Source organism: Gallus gallus, chromosome 2 (assembly GCF_016699485.2).
Source record: "Gallus gallus isolate bGalGal1 chromosome 2, bGalGal1.mat.broiler.GRCg7b, whole genome shotgun sequence".
In the NCBI taxonomy this organism is placed as follows: domain Eukaryota; kingdom Metazoa; phylum Chordata; class Aves; order Galliformes; family Phasianidae; genus Gallus; species Gallus gallus.
The window spans coordinates 31,697,954-31,712,178 of record NC_052533.1 but is presented as its reverse complement, the minus strand read 5'-3'; the positions used below and the strand labels follow the sequence as shown (position 1 = coordinate 31,712,178).

At 39.6% G+C, this 14,225-nt stretch overlaps 1 protein-coding gene across 1 annotated transcript; it reads left to right on the top strand.

The window, feature by feature from the left end:
• The first annotated feature begins 4,690 nt into the window (after positions 1 to 4,690).
• Positions 4,691 to 8,248, top strand: NPVF (neuropeptide VF precursor). Its single transcript, NM_204363.1, is given in 3 exon segments — positions 4,691 to 4,869; positions 6,598 to 6,970; positions 7,830 to 8,248. Coding segments are annotated over 3 exon segments (522 nt in total). The 5' UTR covers positions 4,691 to 4,728; the 3' UTR covers positions 7,838 to 8,248.
• The last annotated feature ends 5,977 nt before the right edge of the window (positions 8,249 to 14,225 follow it).

Here is a 14,225-nt window from a genome sequence, read left to right as displayed (position 1 = left end):
TCTTGATAACACACAAGGCAAGAGAGGACAGACATATTGTTCATGCAAAGATCCTGCAGTAAGGCTAATCCATAATGTACTTCAGAGAATCTGCACTGGCATTTACGCTACGGTCACAAAGTCATGGGAAACCAAGCTTCACTGGTTCTTCTGATCACTTAAATATTTATTCTGTGTATGACAGGGAAACTAGGCCTACATGCATTTACAGTGTCAGGACACTGACTGCAGTAAAGGTATGAATATGCTTATATCCATATATATTACAGGTAAATACACCTTGAATTGCATACCGTAACTGGAGCACAACATAGCGATGCCAGCACAACTCAGTATCGCATTCCATAGGAGAGGTTGAAAAACAAATGGAATTGTTTGCCAATGAAAAAAATTATACATTTTTAAATCTTCTTACTTCAAAATGAGCCATAGAATAGGTCATATAACACATAACGACAAAATGAATATATAATGAATGATTTATCATTATGGAAATGTGCAGATGCTTATTGGTGGCATGAGTCATATAACATGTAATTTTCACAAAATATGTTAATAATAGATAAGGGTTTATCACTATATTATTATAAGAAACAGAAAGAACAATATTAAAACTTGTTCTTTCACTGGAATAAAATAATTTACTGTACCTTGAGTTGTTTATGAAATTGAGCTACTCATGCCATTACTACTAATTACATTTTAAGGTCAAATTTTTAAAGTAGGTATACATCAAGTTACTGTATCACCCATCACAGACCAGATAGACCTTATTGTTGTACCGGTAAGTTAAAATAAATGCTCTTACCTATGCCTACCTACACTAAATGGAGAGAAGAAGCAAGCACCTCCTTGTCCTTGTTTCTAACATACACCTGCAGGAAAACTCTTAAAATTGGCTCTGTGAAGCTTACTTCACATGCAGAGAGGTGGGCTCATTCCTATTTAACTGCCTGGGGAATTTTCAGAGCATGAGTTCAGTTATGGTCAAGTCCTCTGAATAGCCTGGCTGATGAGTGACATGAGACAGCAAGACAAAATAAGTCTGGGGCAAGAGGCTAGGACACCGAAGTTGTTTTTAACAGTACTTAGAGGCCCCCATACGCCTTAATCTGAACTCTGTGTGGATCGTGCTGGAGCAGTTCAGGTATAGGCAGCCCTCTTCCCCAGCATTGTGCCACCAATGAATTTGTTTTCCCTCTCAAAATAAATCATTTTAATAAGTCACCCCAGGATTCTCCCTACGTTCCAAGTCATCTTGGCCAGCCTATGCCACTACTGAAGATGGTCTAAACACGGCAGAATTTGTAGTCACACTGATAAGGACTGCTCTTACTATCTCTTCTTGTACTTGAGCTCTTGGGCCTGAGAAGTCCCATCACAGGAAAGATAACAATCAGTCATCATAACTGCTTGACTTGAAATTTCCAAAGAGTTCATGCTGTAGTGCCATCAGAGGAAAATTAACTCATGAGAAAGTACAGGGTATGTACAACTCTCTGACTGCCTGGCATGCAAAAGACCTGAAAACTTCATTGTTCATTGTCTTAGAAAATCAACACACGTAGGAGACAAACTGAATGCCAGGAAAAGCTAATACATCTTAGAAAACAGCAATAATTTTTCGTATTCTGTCTAGGGAAAGCAGAATTTGTGTTTGTGCCAAACAGTGCAGGAGAGTATTTGGATCTTGCCAATTCCATTTTGTTTAGAGATCAAAATTTTCCACATAGCTAATTGAAAAACCATTGATCAGGAGAAGTTCATAATCCAGCAGTAACTTAAAGGAAAACCAAATGGTAAATGACCACATGTTCAATAGATATTAGCACAGGAATTGCATTCATTATTGTTTTTATTGTTAGCATAAAGAAAAGGAATTTGGAAAATCCATCTGTTCCCACAGATGGAAGCCCAATGGCATGAGGCTCCAGAGAGTCAGAAACTCACACTCAGTCCTCAGTGAAAAGAGGCAACTGCTGCCCCAACCTGCCTCAGCACCAAGAGGACACAGGTTCCTTTTGAGGTCCTCCTTTTATTCCCTCTGTTTTCCAAAGAATTTGGCCTGGTTTCTAGCACTCCCAAATCTCCATTCCACCCCAAGAATATTTATTATTTTCCAAAAAAAAAGGGTTCACCTGTTCTGAGAGGAGGGCTGTTACCAAGGCACTCTGAGGGGAGATGATGCCTTCTTACTTCCTATAAGAGGATGTGTATGTAAATAAATACCAAGAACTAGGCTTCATTAATCTTTACTGGTCAAGTATCTTTTCCTTTTCCCATCCACCACATCCCACTCCAAAACCACATCTTGTACAACAGGCTCAGAGGTTGCATGGCAAAGCACTGCCTCGGTGCAGAACTGTGCTTATTTTCCCGTAGCATTTCATTTTTTCCAACAGTTTTCTGAAGGAAGCCTCAGATCTTTGAACCCAACCTTTTCTGCTGTCAGACAGGGCCAGAAGGCAAACACACAGCAAAGGAACAAAGAGAAAATGAATGCAAATAATGTCTATAACAACAAGGGAAAGCTGCATACAAAAGGCAGTGACTAATTAAAATGTATTCTTTTCTCACAAGGACTCCTAATTAGCTCTCTAATACCATTCTCATATAATTTATCAATTTGATGCTCTCCTGTCACATAAAAAATGTGCAGAATCTTCCACAATCTCTCCACCTGAGAGAAACTACAACTTTTCCACTTCCAGCTCTGTGAACAGGATTTCTCTCTGGGAAAGGGGACACATCCCTACACACTGTATCTGACAGATTCACCTTAGATACCGGTAGCAAGACACCTGGACAGGTCCCCACACATGGCTCCCCTCACACAGCTGTGCTCCCAAGCCAGTACTCTGCTTGGTTGACCCCCACAGTCTCAGCCCTGCTGGAGGAATGGATGACACAGCAAATTAACGCCTTAGTGTCTGAAAATCTAGTGGTCCTTATCTCAGGGACAGGATTACACCTGATTCCTGAGCTTGAACCCCTAGTTCGGAGAACTCAAGGGAAGGCATTCAGCACCCCTCTGATGCAGTTACACCATTTATCTGGAACAAGCACAGGGAGCAGCAGCAGGTGGGCTGGCACTGAAGCTACGCTGAGAGAGCAGTATTTCTCAGGATTTACCAGGTAAGACGAGACACACAGCCTATTTAGTCCACTTTTTCCTGCTACTTCAGGGTGACATGCCAGATGCTTCACTAGAATGTAGCCCTACTACACAACTTATGTTTAGTGCTTCCTCTTATGTAGTTACAGGAACTGGGAAATGGTTTCACAGTAAGAGGGAAATGGTTTCAAACTAGAACAGGGAAAAATGAGATTGGACATAAGGAAGAAGTTCTTTTACGGTGGGAGTGGTGAGGCACTAGAACAATTTACCCAGAGGAGTGGAGGAAGCTCTTAGCAACCTGATCCAGCCAGAGGTGTCCTGCTCATTGCAGGGGTGTTGGACTAGATGATCTTTAAGGGTCTCTTCCAAATCAAATGACTCTATGATTCTATCAGAGCAGTTTCCTGCACATGAATCATGGTACTCATGAGTCCTGAGGGAGAATTTTTAACTCAAATACTGAGTTTAAAGCCTCCAGGATCTTCATTTCAGAGAAGCTGAAGCAGAAATGACTCCACATGTGCCACACAGCTTTAAACCCATACTTAATTCTAAAATGAGTTTATTTCCAAATGTGTCAGATCTGCAGCACAGTAAATACTATGAACTTGTCTAGAGTCCAATTTACCAATCTGAATAACTACCATGAGCAGATTTCTCCTTATGCAGTTGATTTTAAGTATTAACGTAAGAGATTTGGGCAATCTTTTTCAGATTTTAAATATAACAAATGGGAGAACAACACAATATGCTTTCCTGTGGCAGCTTGGCTTACTGGCCTACCTAGCAATCAGTTCAGCATGTGCCTTAAGGGCACGTTTAATATGCAGCCTGAATCACGTTCCAGGACAGAGCAAGCACAGGCAGTCCAGTGCTGTCATCACACGCAGCAAAGTGGCAGAAGCCTTTTTAAAAACTGCTGTTGGAAATTTGGCCTTAAGAACATAAAAACTAACACAACTTTTGAAATGTCTAAAAATGTAAGTGATGGGCAGGATTTTAAAAACATGTTCCTACCTCAGTCTGAGTGCAAATTAACATTCACATTTAGAGTATAGACACTATGTACGTCAATAGGTCTCACTGGTGGAAAATACCTCTTACAATCTGATCAGCAACCTCAGTACACAGCACTTGATTTCAGTGGGTCAAATGTCTTCAGTTGTATGCCACCAAAAAAAAAACCATTATGTGATCCAAAAGGACTACTAAAGAATACATACATGGAAAAAGCCTTCTTTCATAGTACTTCTGAGGACACTGAAACAAAAGAAAGAAGTAAGGTGGTTTTGTATACAAATAGTTGTGATACATTGCAGCTGTTGTATTATGGCTTTCAAATTTAGCTAATTAAGATACATTTCATTAGAAGAAAATATCTGTAAAGTCAGCTAACAAGAAGCTATGTTGATTAAAAAGGTTCACAAAAGAAATTCCCAACATTCTTCAAATACATTCAAATTACTTCCCTAATTAATATTAAGAATTTATGCTCTTGAGATTGATGTCATAGGAAACAACACCTTTTTGTTTTCTGATCATATAAAATGATGACAGCTTGCTTTTCTGTAGAGATCCTGATCTTTCTAACTAAGCTCCATTTGAGAGAAATGGAAGTCATTTCAACCCAGAAGTTTATTCTGCTTACTTTGGCTACAGTGGCGTTTCTAACACCGCATGGTATGTGCCTAGATGAACTAATGAAATCCAGCCTGGAGAGCAGAGAAGAAGATGATGATAAATATTACGAGGTAAGATTTGTATTACTGAGGTAGCATTTGGGGGAACTGTGGGTCAAACCCTGAGCACTGAATTTTTCGATAAAGGCTCTCCTAACTTCATTACGCAGTGTATGGCACTACACAGTGCAGTATAAAAAAGCCTTGTGGAGAGAATTTTCAGGAAAGTCATTTGCTGCCATACACATACTGTGTAAATCAATGCATGTTTCAATTTTCTTGCAATCCAGCCTTGCGATAGGAGAGACTTTTTCTGACATGTTTCTTACTTACACAGTGGGGCCTCAGTTAGCATTCCTGTCACGTATTTTATGCACGTAATATAACAAATGCATTATTAATCCAAAATTAATAAAGGCATGCTTGTAATATTCAAAGGATAATGATAAACAGAGATCATTATAAATCTAGTGTAGTTAATAGACTTAAAATTCTATTCTGGAAATTGGCTATAAAAATATCCTTGCAGGGTTGCACATTTGTTATATCTCAGTAGATGCCAGATCAAATTTGCACAGTTCATCTGTGTGCATTTTTTCTTGTCTATCCTGCAAATACTCCCTGGGAAATAAAAACCAACCTTTCTTTTTGTCTCATCATCATTAGTGTAATAAAGATCCTTCAAGCCAAAACACACCTTTAATTATTTTAGTGAAATTTCCTGTTCTTTAGATCTCTCTTTGATACACTTCAGGTGCACAAGTGCAATCAGAGACATCATTTGCTTAACATTTTAATCATGGAGTATGAACTAGAATGGTTCATTCTCCTCTCCCAGTAGCGGGGGAAGCCAGAAAACGTAGATAGGAAATTGAAATTAAGATTAGTAGAATTTGTGTCTTCAGCTGAAGGAAAAATCATATTTTCTCTGCTAAGGAAGAGAAAATTATTTTTGTCACCAAAAAAAAAAAATTGTTTGGAGTGATTTTCAATACACCCAGGGAGGAAACACTGATGAATAGCTACGGGTCACATTGATACAGTAATTTTTCAGGTAGCAGCTGCATTTGACATCATGAAATGGATAACATACTGAGGTAAGCTCTTTACCATAGCCACAAAAAGTAGATTTTGTGCTTCTTGGCTCTGACAGCCCAGAAGCTACTGTTGTGTCTTGAGTACTAATGGAGCATCAAAGCAACTTAAAGCTCAGTGTAACTTCTATGCTGCAAGGCCAGAAGAGCATTTACATGGACTTGACTCAAATACTTTCCATTTGTTTAGTTAGCTCACTAAGATGTTGGGTCAGAAGCATCCACCCCATGCCCAGGAAGAAATGAGGTACACTTCCAGATGTTTTGGCCCATCCTCCTGTTCATCCAGACCAGATGAGCAAGAGGCTGATATCAAGTCAAAACTATAGCCAGCATCTTCCCCACAGACAACTTTGATCAGTGATATTAGCAAATGTGGACATGATAACTATTTCTGTCCACACAAAGCTGATGGCAGAGTTACCAACACTAACAACCAGCAATGTTTCCAATTGACTTCATTTGAACAGTTGTGGAAGATGATACGAAGATGTGTTCTTGAGGCCAGTGGATTGAAAAGGTTCACAACATCTCCAAATGAAGTAATCCACACTAGAATGGAGTTCAGCAAATACAGCTAGAAAGCATTAGATAATAGAAAAGAATGTGTTATCCAGCAGTTTTCTAAGGAGATATGAAAATAAATACTTTGTCTGATCAGTAGCTGGAATGACACACTTTTTTTTCTTTTTTTCTTCTTCTTTAGATTAAAGACAGTATCTTGGAGGAAAAGCAGAGGAGTCTGAATTTTGAAGAAATGAAAGACTGGGGATCAAAAAATTTCCTTAAAGTGAACACCCCTACAGTAAACAAAGTGCCAAATTCAGTTGCTAATTTACCTCTTAGGTTTGGAAGAAGCAATCCAGAAGAAAGAAGCATTAGGCCGAGTGCTTATTTGCCTTTGAGATTTGGAAGAGCTTTTGGAGAGAGCCTATCTAGGCGTGCTCCAAATTTATCGTACAGGCTTGGGAGATCTCCACTTGCTAGAAGTTCTATTCAATCCCTTCTAAATCTGCCACAGAGATTCGGGAAGTCAGTGCCCATCAATCTATCTCAAGGTGTCCAGGAGTCTGAACCAGGTAACACTTTGCAAGTGTTCAAGCCATGTATTAAAATGAATATTAAATCATAACGTAGCAATGATCAAACATAGCCAGCCTTCCTCAGGGATTCTCAGCATATGAGGTCAAATTGCCATAAGAAAGATTTGCAGTTTATGAAATCAAAAAGCCTCTACAAGATCTCTCCTCATGAAATCTTTGCTGAAGAGAAGATGTCAAGTAATCAAAGCCAAAAAAGCTCTTATGAAAAGGTTAAGTCTGGCAATATTATCTTAGGTCAGTTTTCATTCTGGAAAGTTTAAAGCTTCAGTGAAAAACAATCATTAAAATATCCCATTTCAGCACAATAAAGTTATCTAAAAATCACTTGTTTTCTAAATATATGCAAATTAGAGTAGCAGAAATGTCAAAATTCAGAACTTAATTGCAGCATGTTGAAATGGTCAGAAAAAAAATGGTTCTTTTCCTCATTCAAACCTATTTTTTTCCAGACTGTCCTACTGAGGCAATGATTGAGATTTTGATTTTTTATTCCAAGATAAAATGAGAAATCTTTTTGATGTCTCCAAATTTTCTTAGGATAGGAAAAATATTTTCTGTCCATTTGTAAGAATAATTTCAAATAGCTCTTAAATAACAGTTCTTCAATAATGGTTCTTTTCATATCTGCTGTTTTAAATCTGAACTATCTACTTATTTTGGAACCAACTACCCCAATTTACTTCTGACATAGGCATAAATTGGAAGTTCAGGCAGAATAGATCATTGATATTTCAGAAGACAATGTTCTTTCATATTTAATTGGATTTCTTTTATTCCTTTCTCACTGTCTCACCTGACTATAACAGATTTGGTTTTATTTTTCTGATATTTTTAGGGATGTGAATTCTAACGATCACATTCAAGTTATCAAGTTATGAAGATGGAAACTGAAAGACTCGGAAAAGATGCAGCGTGTATTCAAAACTAAGGATCTTGAGAAGGGAATGTATATGAGAACTGAAATGCAAACCTGTATTACGTTATTATTATGTTGTAATGTGTGTATTCTGTACAAACAATTGATGTTTAAGGCATTGATAACTGTAGTGAGCATTGTAGCAGTTTACTTCAGTGGTGGCGTAGTACAAATTCTATTTACTTCTGTGTGACTTCTGTGTGACTGATACTCTGTTGGCTGTAAAAATTAATTTAAAAACAATAGCTGTGGAATTGAAAGAATTTTGAGCAAATTTCAAAGAAACATAGTGCAAATAAAGAAGCATGATACAAATAAAATGAAGCCTACTGTGTGAATAACAAACAGAAGTAGAACCAAAATCACCGGTATCTTTGTGTCATATGTAGCTGAAGAAAATCAAGTAAAATGCAGAGGAAGCACTTTTCCTGTTGTTTATGAGTCATGTTAGATATAAATCTGAAAGGCCACTAGTCAGAAAAAAAATCTTCTTGGACACCCACAGAGGAATATCATTTAACCAAAGTCATGCTGTAGTGCAAACACCTTCTTTTATATGTGAGATAATGTCTCCCCTAACATCCTACATCTGCACTGTGGGAGACCTGCTTCCTCTGTTAATGTGAACATTACTGCTACTGGATACACAAGCAGAAGGGGCTACTCCATTGTAAGCCCATACTTATATTTCATATTTCTTATTAAAATTACATTCCATTCTAAGTGGAATGCTATAAGTTCAGACTTCCTCGAAGAACCCTACTGTGGTGGACTATACTCAAGATCTATAGGATTCTACCTCCCAGCCCCCAGAGGTCTCACTATCCTAATGGCAGGTGCAGCCAGTGGTGGCACTGGGTATTTCTGAAAACACACACAACACATACCTCCTACACACTACACAGCCACAGCTAACTGCCAACAGGCGAGAGCAACACATTTGAAGAAACAACGTAAACACCAACAGGATTCACACAACCATAAAATGGTCTGACACTCTTCTCATTCATAAGCCAATCAGATTCAGAGCTTGCTAGCAGGTTTTCCTCCCAGACATATGTGAACAGATCCCTCTAACAGCTGTTTTTGACTTGTGGTCACTCCAGCAGCTGACTCACACAGCCCTGGTCCCTCCAGCCTCCTGACCTATGAACAGCTTCCACATCTCTTCTGCTCAGCAGCTAATCCAGCCTTAAATTCATATTAAGGTTGTGTGCACACACACGCACACGAACAAATGTGTCACACCATTAACCAGTGCCCTGATCATTCTCTTCTCAGACTCACGGATCCAATTGAACCCAATTTCCATCTCGAATTGCCGGCATCCAGAATGTTCTACTTACTCCTTCAAGCCAGATTAGCTTGAAATTTTCTAGTGGGTCATATGTAAGCACAAAAAATAGAGAGCACACTCACACAGGAAAGCACACAGTTATTAATTAACAAGAAAACAGAGCAAAATGTGATGCTCGGGCATAAGGCATAACCAGATAAACAGCAACAGCAGATTATTTGCATGCAAGGACCTCCTTTAATCTCACTCTTCTTCATTTTCCCATGCTTGTTACTCTCTCAACTATCTTGATCCCTTCCTTTGACTGTCTTTGGCCCTCCCCTAAACATCCCCAGATAAGTTTAGCACTTTCCCATATCCATTTATAATATCCCATATTAAGTTTTATGTGATCCCACAAGTCCTCTCAAATATCCCATCTTAAGTTTGCTCTTTCCCATGGTTATTATGAGATCCATGACAGTCAGTTACAAAGCTCTGGCTGAGCCTCATTGAGGCACTAAGAAGTTCTTTATGGCGCTATCAATCAGTGATCTAAGAGTTCTGCTCTTCGTTACTGTCTAGTTATCTCCTCTTCCTCAGGGGTTGGGTATCTGAGTGTTTAATTTATTACTTCTCCTGTCTCTTGGTATCTTATGCTGAATAACCCATAACTTGATATCTCTACATTCCATGTATCTTTAGAGTAACCTAAAAAAATGAAGAAATCACAATCAAATTAATTTTTTTTGGTCAGATAAATTCGTAGTTGGGACAGAGTCACTGCTAGGAAAATGTTGCCCACACAGTCCATCTTCATTGGCTCAAACAAACAGAAGGTGCTAAATCCAAATTATATGGCAGGTGTGGTAAGACAATCCAGCCAAGACTGGCAACATGTCCCACAGTCTTCAAACTGGGAAGGAGCCTGGTGTTATGATGTTGCAAGAGAAAGGTTGTCATCTTTTCCATCCTGACTCAGGCAGTAAAAGTCTTCCACTCAGTCAGTGCTGAGATGTAATGGTCAGAGTTAATGGTTTCTCTGAAATCCAAAAATCCAGAAGGAACATTCTCTTCCTATCCCAGAAAACAGTGCACATCTCTTTACCTACTCCTTATACTCTTTATCACTTACTCTTTATCCCTGATGGCTGATTTTTCTTTAATGGAGAATTAATGTCACTACTCCATGGACTGCTGTTCTGACTCTGGCTTGTAGTAGTGACACCACATCTCATCACCAGTAACAGCGTGATCCAGAAAACTGTCACCTTCAGCCTTGTATTGGTTCAATAGGACCTGACAAACTTTCATACAGGGCTCTTTCTATTCCTGTGTGAGCATGCATGGGACCCACCTGATGCAAACTTCATGATATTCCAACCTTACCATTACCATTTCCAATGCTTTGAAGCCAATATTCAGCTCCATACACAGTTTACTGATCATAATTTGACAGTTTGCATGGATGACATGATCGAGAGTCTCTTCTTTCTATGGTGTGACAGCTGTGCATGGCTGACAACGTGGCTTGTTTTTCACATCACTGTCACCACTACTGAAATGCACCACCCACCACCTCACTGTGCTCATATCCGCTATTTGGTCTTCACAAACATTCAGCATGCGTCAATATATGAAACACCAAAGAGAAAGGGAGATCTAAAAATACTGTGACGGGACTCAGTCTTTTGAAAGTAGAGTCCCAAACCCGTCTTTGTGTTTCTCTCTGAGTTTCAGAAAACACTTTGCCTAATAAGTGCTGGTGAACATCAGTTTTGCGGCACAGCACTTGAACACTGCTGCTAAGTCAGTGCTGAAGGATATTGGTCAACAAATTGTTTGCCTGGGGGAAAGTCCAGACCCCAGCCTATGAAGTAGTTCTGTCATTGCCTGCCACCAGAACAGGATATTATTCTTTCTGCCATCAGGAATATTGTGGAATTTTTACTGATTTATGGTTAAATGAACAGCAGAAGGAAATTCCCTGAACTTTGAATTGTGTTCTGGTCCTGCAAGCCCCAATGCGTATCGTGTGAACCAAGAGAAAATAAGATTTGTGAGAATCTCTGAGCAGCAATAGGAGCTGCTTTTTTTAAGACACATATCACCAAGCAATTGGGAAGGGGTACACATCAACTGGCATTAATGATGGCTGTTGTGGGAGGAAAGCGGAAGCTCAAACAATGGCCCTGCAGCAAGTACAATTAGGTTACCCTCTTACTGCAAGCTCCACAGCACGGACACGGGAGATGGCAGTTGATTTATTTTCCCTCAGCAGAGGAAGAGCTAGGTGAAAAGTACATGAAGGAGGAATTATGCTATGCTGTGCAAAATTTCTGTTTGGTTTGAGAGCACGTGAGCCAAGAAAACAATCACTGGATAGTGCAACGAGAAGAGAAGGGACACAACGGGCAACATAGACTGCTAAAGCTATTACTCACTGGATTATTTATTATCTGTATATAGATATTATTCATGAATTGAGCAAAAGCAAGGAAAGAACTAAAGTAAATCAAGTGACAGACTATCAAGGCTCACCAGCACAAATTCTAGTAGGATTCAGGAGCTCCCAGCCTTCCCTGCCATACACATAATATTTATGTCTGTTATTAAAGCCCCCATGCAAAAACAAAACCAGGCTTATTTTAGATTCTGACTTCAGCTCAAAGAGAGGACAGCTGACAATCTACTGATTAATTTAAAAGTCTGAGGGTTCATCATGTGTTTGATCACAATACATCATTTGGACAGATTTAGTGGAATGTAAAGAGACACTGTTGTTTTACCCTCAGAAGGAGCTGAAGGCTTGGGCATCTGGTATTTGAAAATTCCCATTTGTCTGTCAGTTTTCCTTCACAGAGGCAGGAAATCAGGCTTGCACACTTCCAAAGACCCAAGGAGCCAGTTAAAGCTGGTCAGTGGAACGGAGACCATTTCTGTCCTTCTATTAAGCATATGGCATGCAGGTGCATGGTCAGTTGGCACTGCTCTGACTGCAGGCTCTTGGCAAAAGGATCAGTGCTGCTGCTCTCCTGACTGTAACACCCGGCCATGTCTCCAGTGCCTGTATTAGCCACCAGGAAATGGTAAGGATGGAAACACCCTACAAAATCCCCAGTGTTTTATTTTCAACTGGCTCAGCTTGCATTGCCCTATAATCACTAGTGACATTCTAGAGGAAAGAGGAAGACTGAGTTTAACACAGGCAATTTTTCAGTCTTAGGTTTGCTTCTGATGCTTTGGCAACTGCAAAAGATGGTAAGTGTGATGGTCTTGGTCCTAGTGCTTACAAAGCAACAAGCCACTAGAAGTTTCCAATAAGACATTTTAAAAATTGCCCCCTTTTGAAGAGTAACTATTAGCAGGAGTTGAAAATGTTTTCATTAGTGACACCCACTGAATTATGTCTAGCAGAGAAGCATGGACATCAATAGATATCCAGTACACACTTGTGCAGGACATAAGAAGTAAAGGGGCCTCAGAATACATTTGAGAAAAAATCTTCACCATCAGTAAGGGAGAAAAGAGGCTTGCAGGAGGCTTATGTGTGCTTTATCTCAAAGGGACAGTGTGAAATATATTTTTTTCTTCTTTTCACAGAATGACACAAAATCAGGAAGGTTGGAAGGGACCATTGGAGACCATCTAGTCCAACCCCCAGCTAAAGCAGGCTCCCTACAGCAGGTTACACAGGAAAGTGTCCAGGTGTGTTTTGAATATCTCAATAAGAGACCTCACAGCCTCTCTGGACAGTCCGTTCCAGTGCTCTGTCACTCTCACGGTAAAGAAGTTCTTCCATAGGTTTTTATGGAACTTCCTATGTTCCAATATGTGCCCATTGACCCTTACCCCATAACTACACACCACTGAAAAGAATGTGGCCCCATCCACTTGATGTCTGCCCTTTAGACATTCATAAGCATTGATAAGATTCCCCTCTCAGTCTTCTCTTCTCCACACTGAACAGTTCCAGGTCACCCAGCCTTTCCTCATAAAGAAGATGCTCCAGGCCCCTCATCACCTTTGGTACTTTTCTCTAGAAGATTCCTGTCTTTCTTGAACTGAGGAGCCCAGAACTGTATTCCAGATGCAACCTCAGATGCGACAGATCAGAGGGGGAGGACCTATGCATGTGAATTCTTTGAAGCCAGAAGTTTGGTCCTATGGTCAAAGAATTACAGGTAAAGCTATGTAGACTAGTAATTCTCAGGCATCAAAAGAAATGATCAACAGAGGAAATAATAAGGAGATATAAAATCATGACTTGTACATAGAAGAAGAACAGAAAATTATTTTTTATTTCTGGTAACACAAGAACAAATGGAATGAAATGTTGAACGAGAGCCTTTAGCTTAAACTAACAGAAGATCTTTAACAGACAATATGCAAATGATGGATTTCATCACCTCAAAATGCTGTGCACTCCCAGTATCTGCCACAAGTTTCTACTGGAGATAGGGTGCTTGGCTCAGAGGAACCTCTGTCTTGGCCACTAAGGCCGTTTTGGTTTTGGACATAGTCTAAGAGCAGCTCCTGAATGAGCTGCTGCCTGAGTTGGAAACTCAAACTAGTCATGTACCCAGTTCTGATGTAATCAGTCATACCTTTTGGCAGACTCTTAAATGCTGTACTTTCAGTGCATGCTGCTGTTGGGCAAGGGTCTGGGTAAACTCATAAGAAGTTTTACCTTGTTTAGGTGATAAAACCCTCCCTTTCCTTATATAGAATGTGATGGAGAAGTATTGAAAGATGGAGCTACTAATTGCTTTGGAAGGCTGATCCTACTTGTGTAAAAATATAGAAGGAGATGTTCTGCAAAATAGTAGGAGGATTTGATATGAGATCCTGAAGTCTGTTGGTTCTGTAACTGGATAAATGGATGCCGCTTCTAGCACTAAGTAATTATCTCTGAGCAAGAGAACATGGCTTAATTGGCATTTCTAATGATATTATTACCTCTAAATCATAAGTCAGCCATGCTGTCCTTATCAAGGCATGTCTTTCAAAAATGCACTGCTTGTCTCATGAGGAAAAGC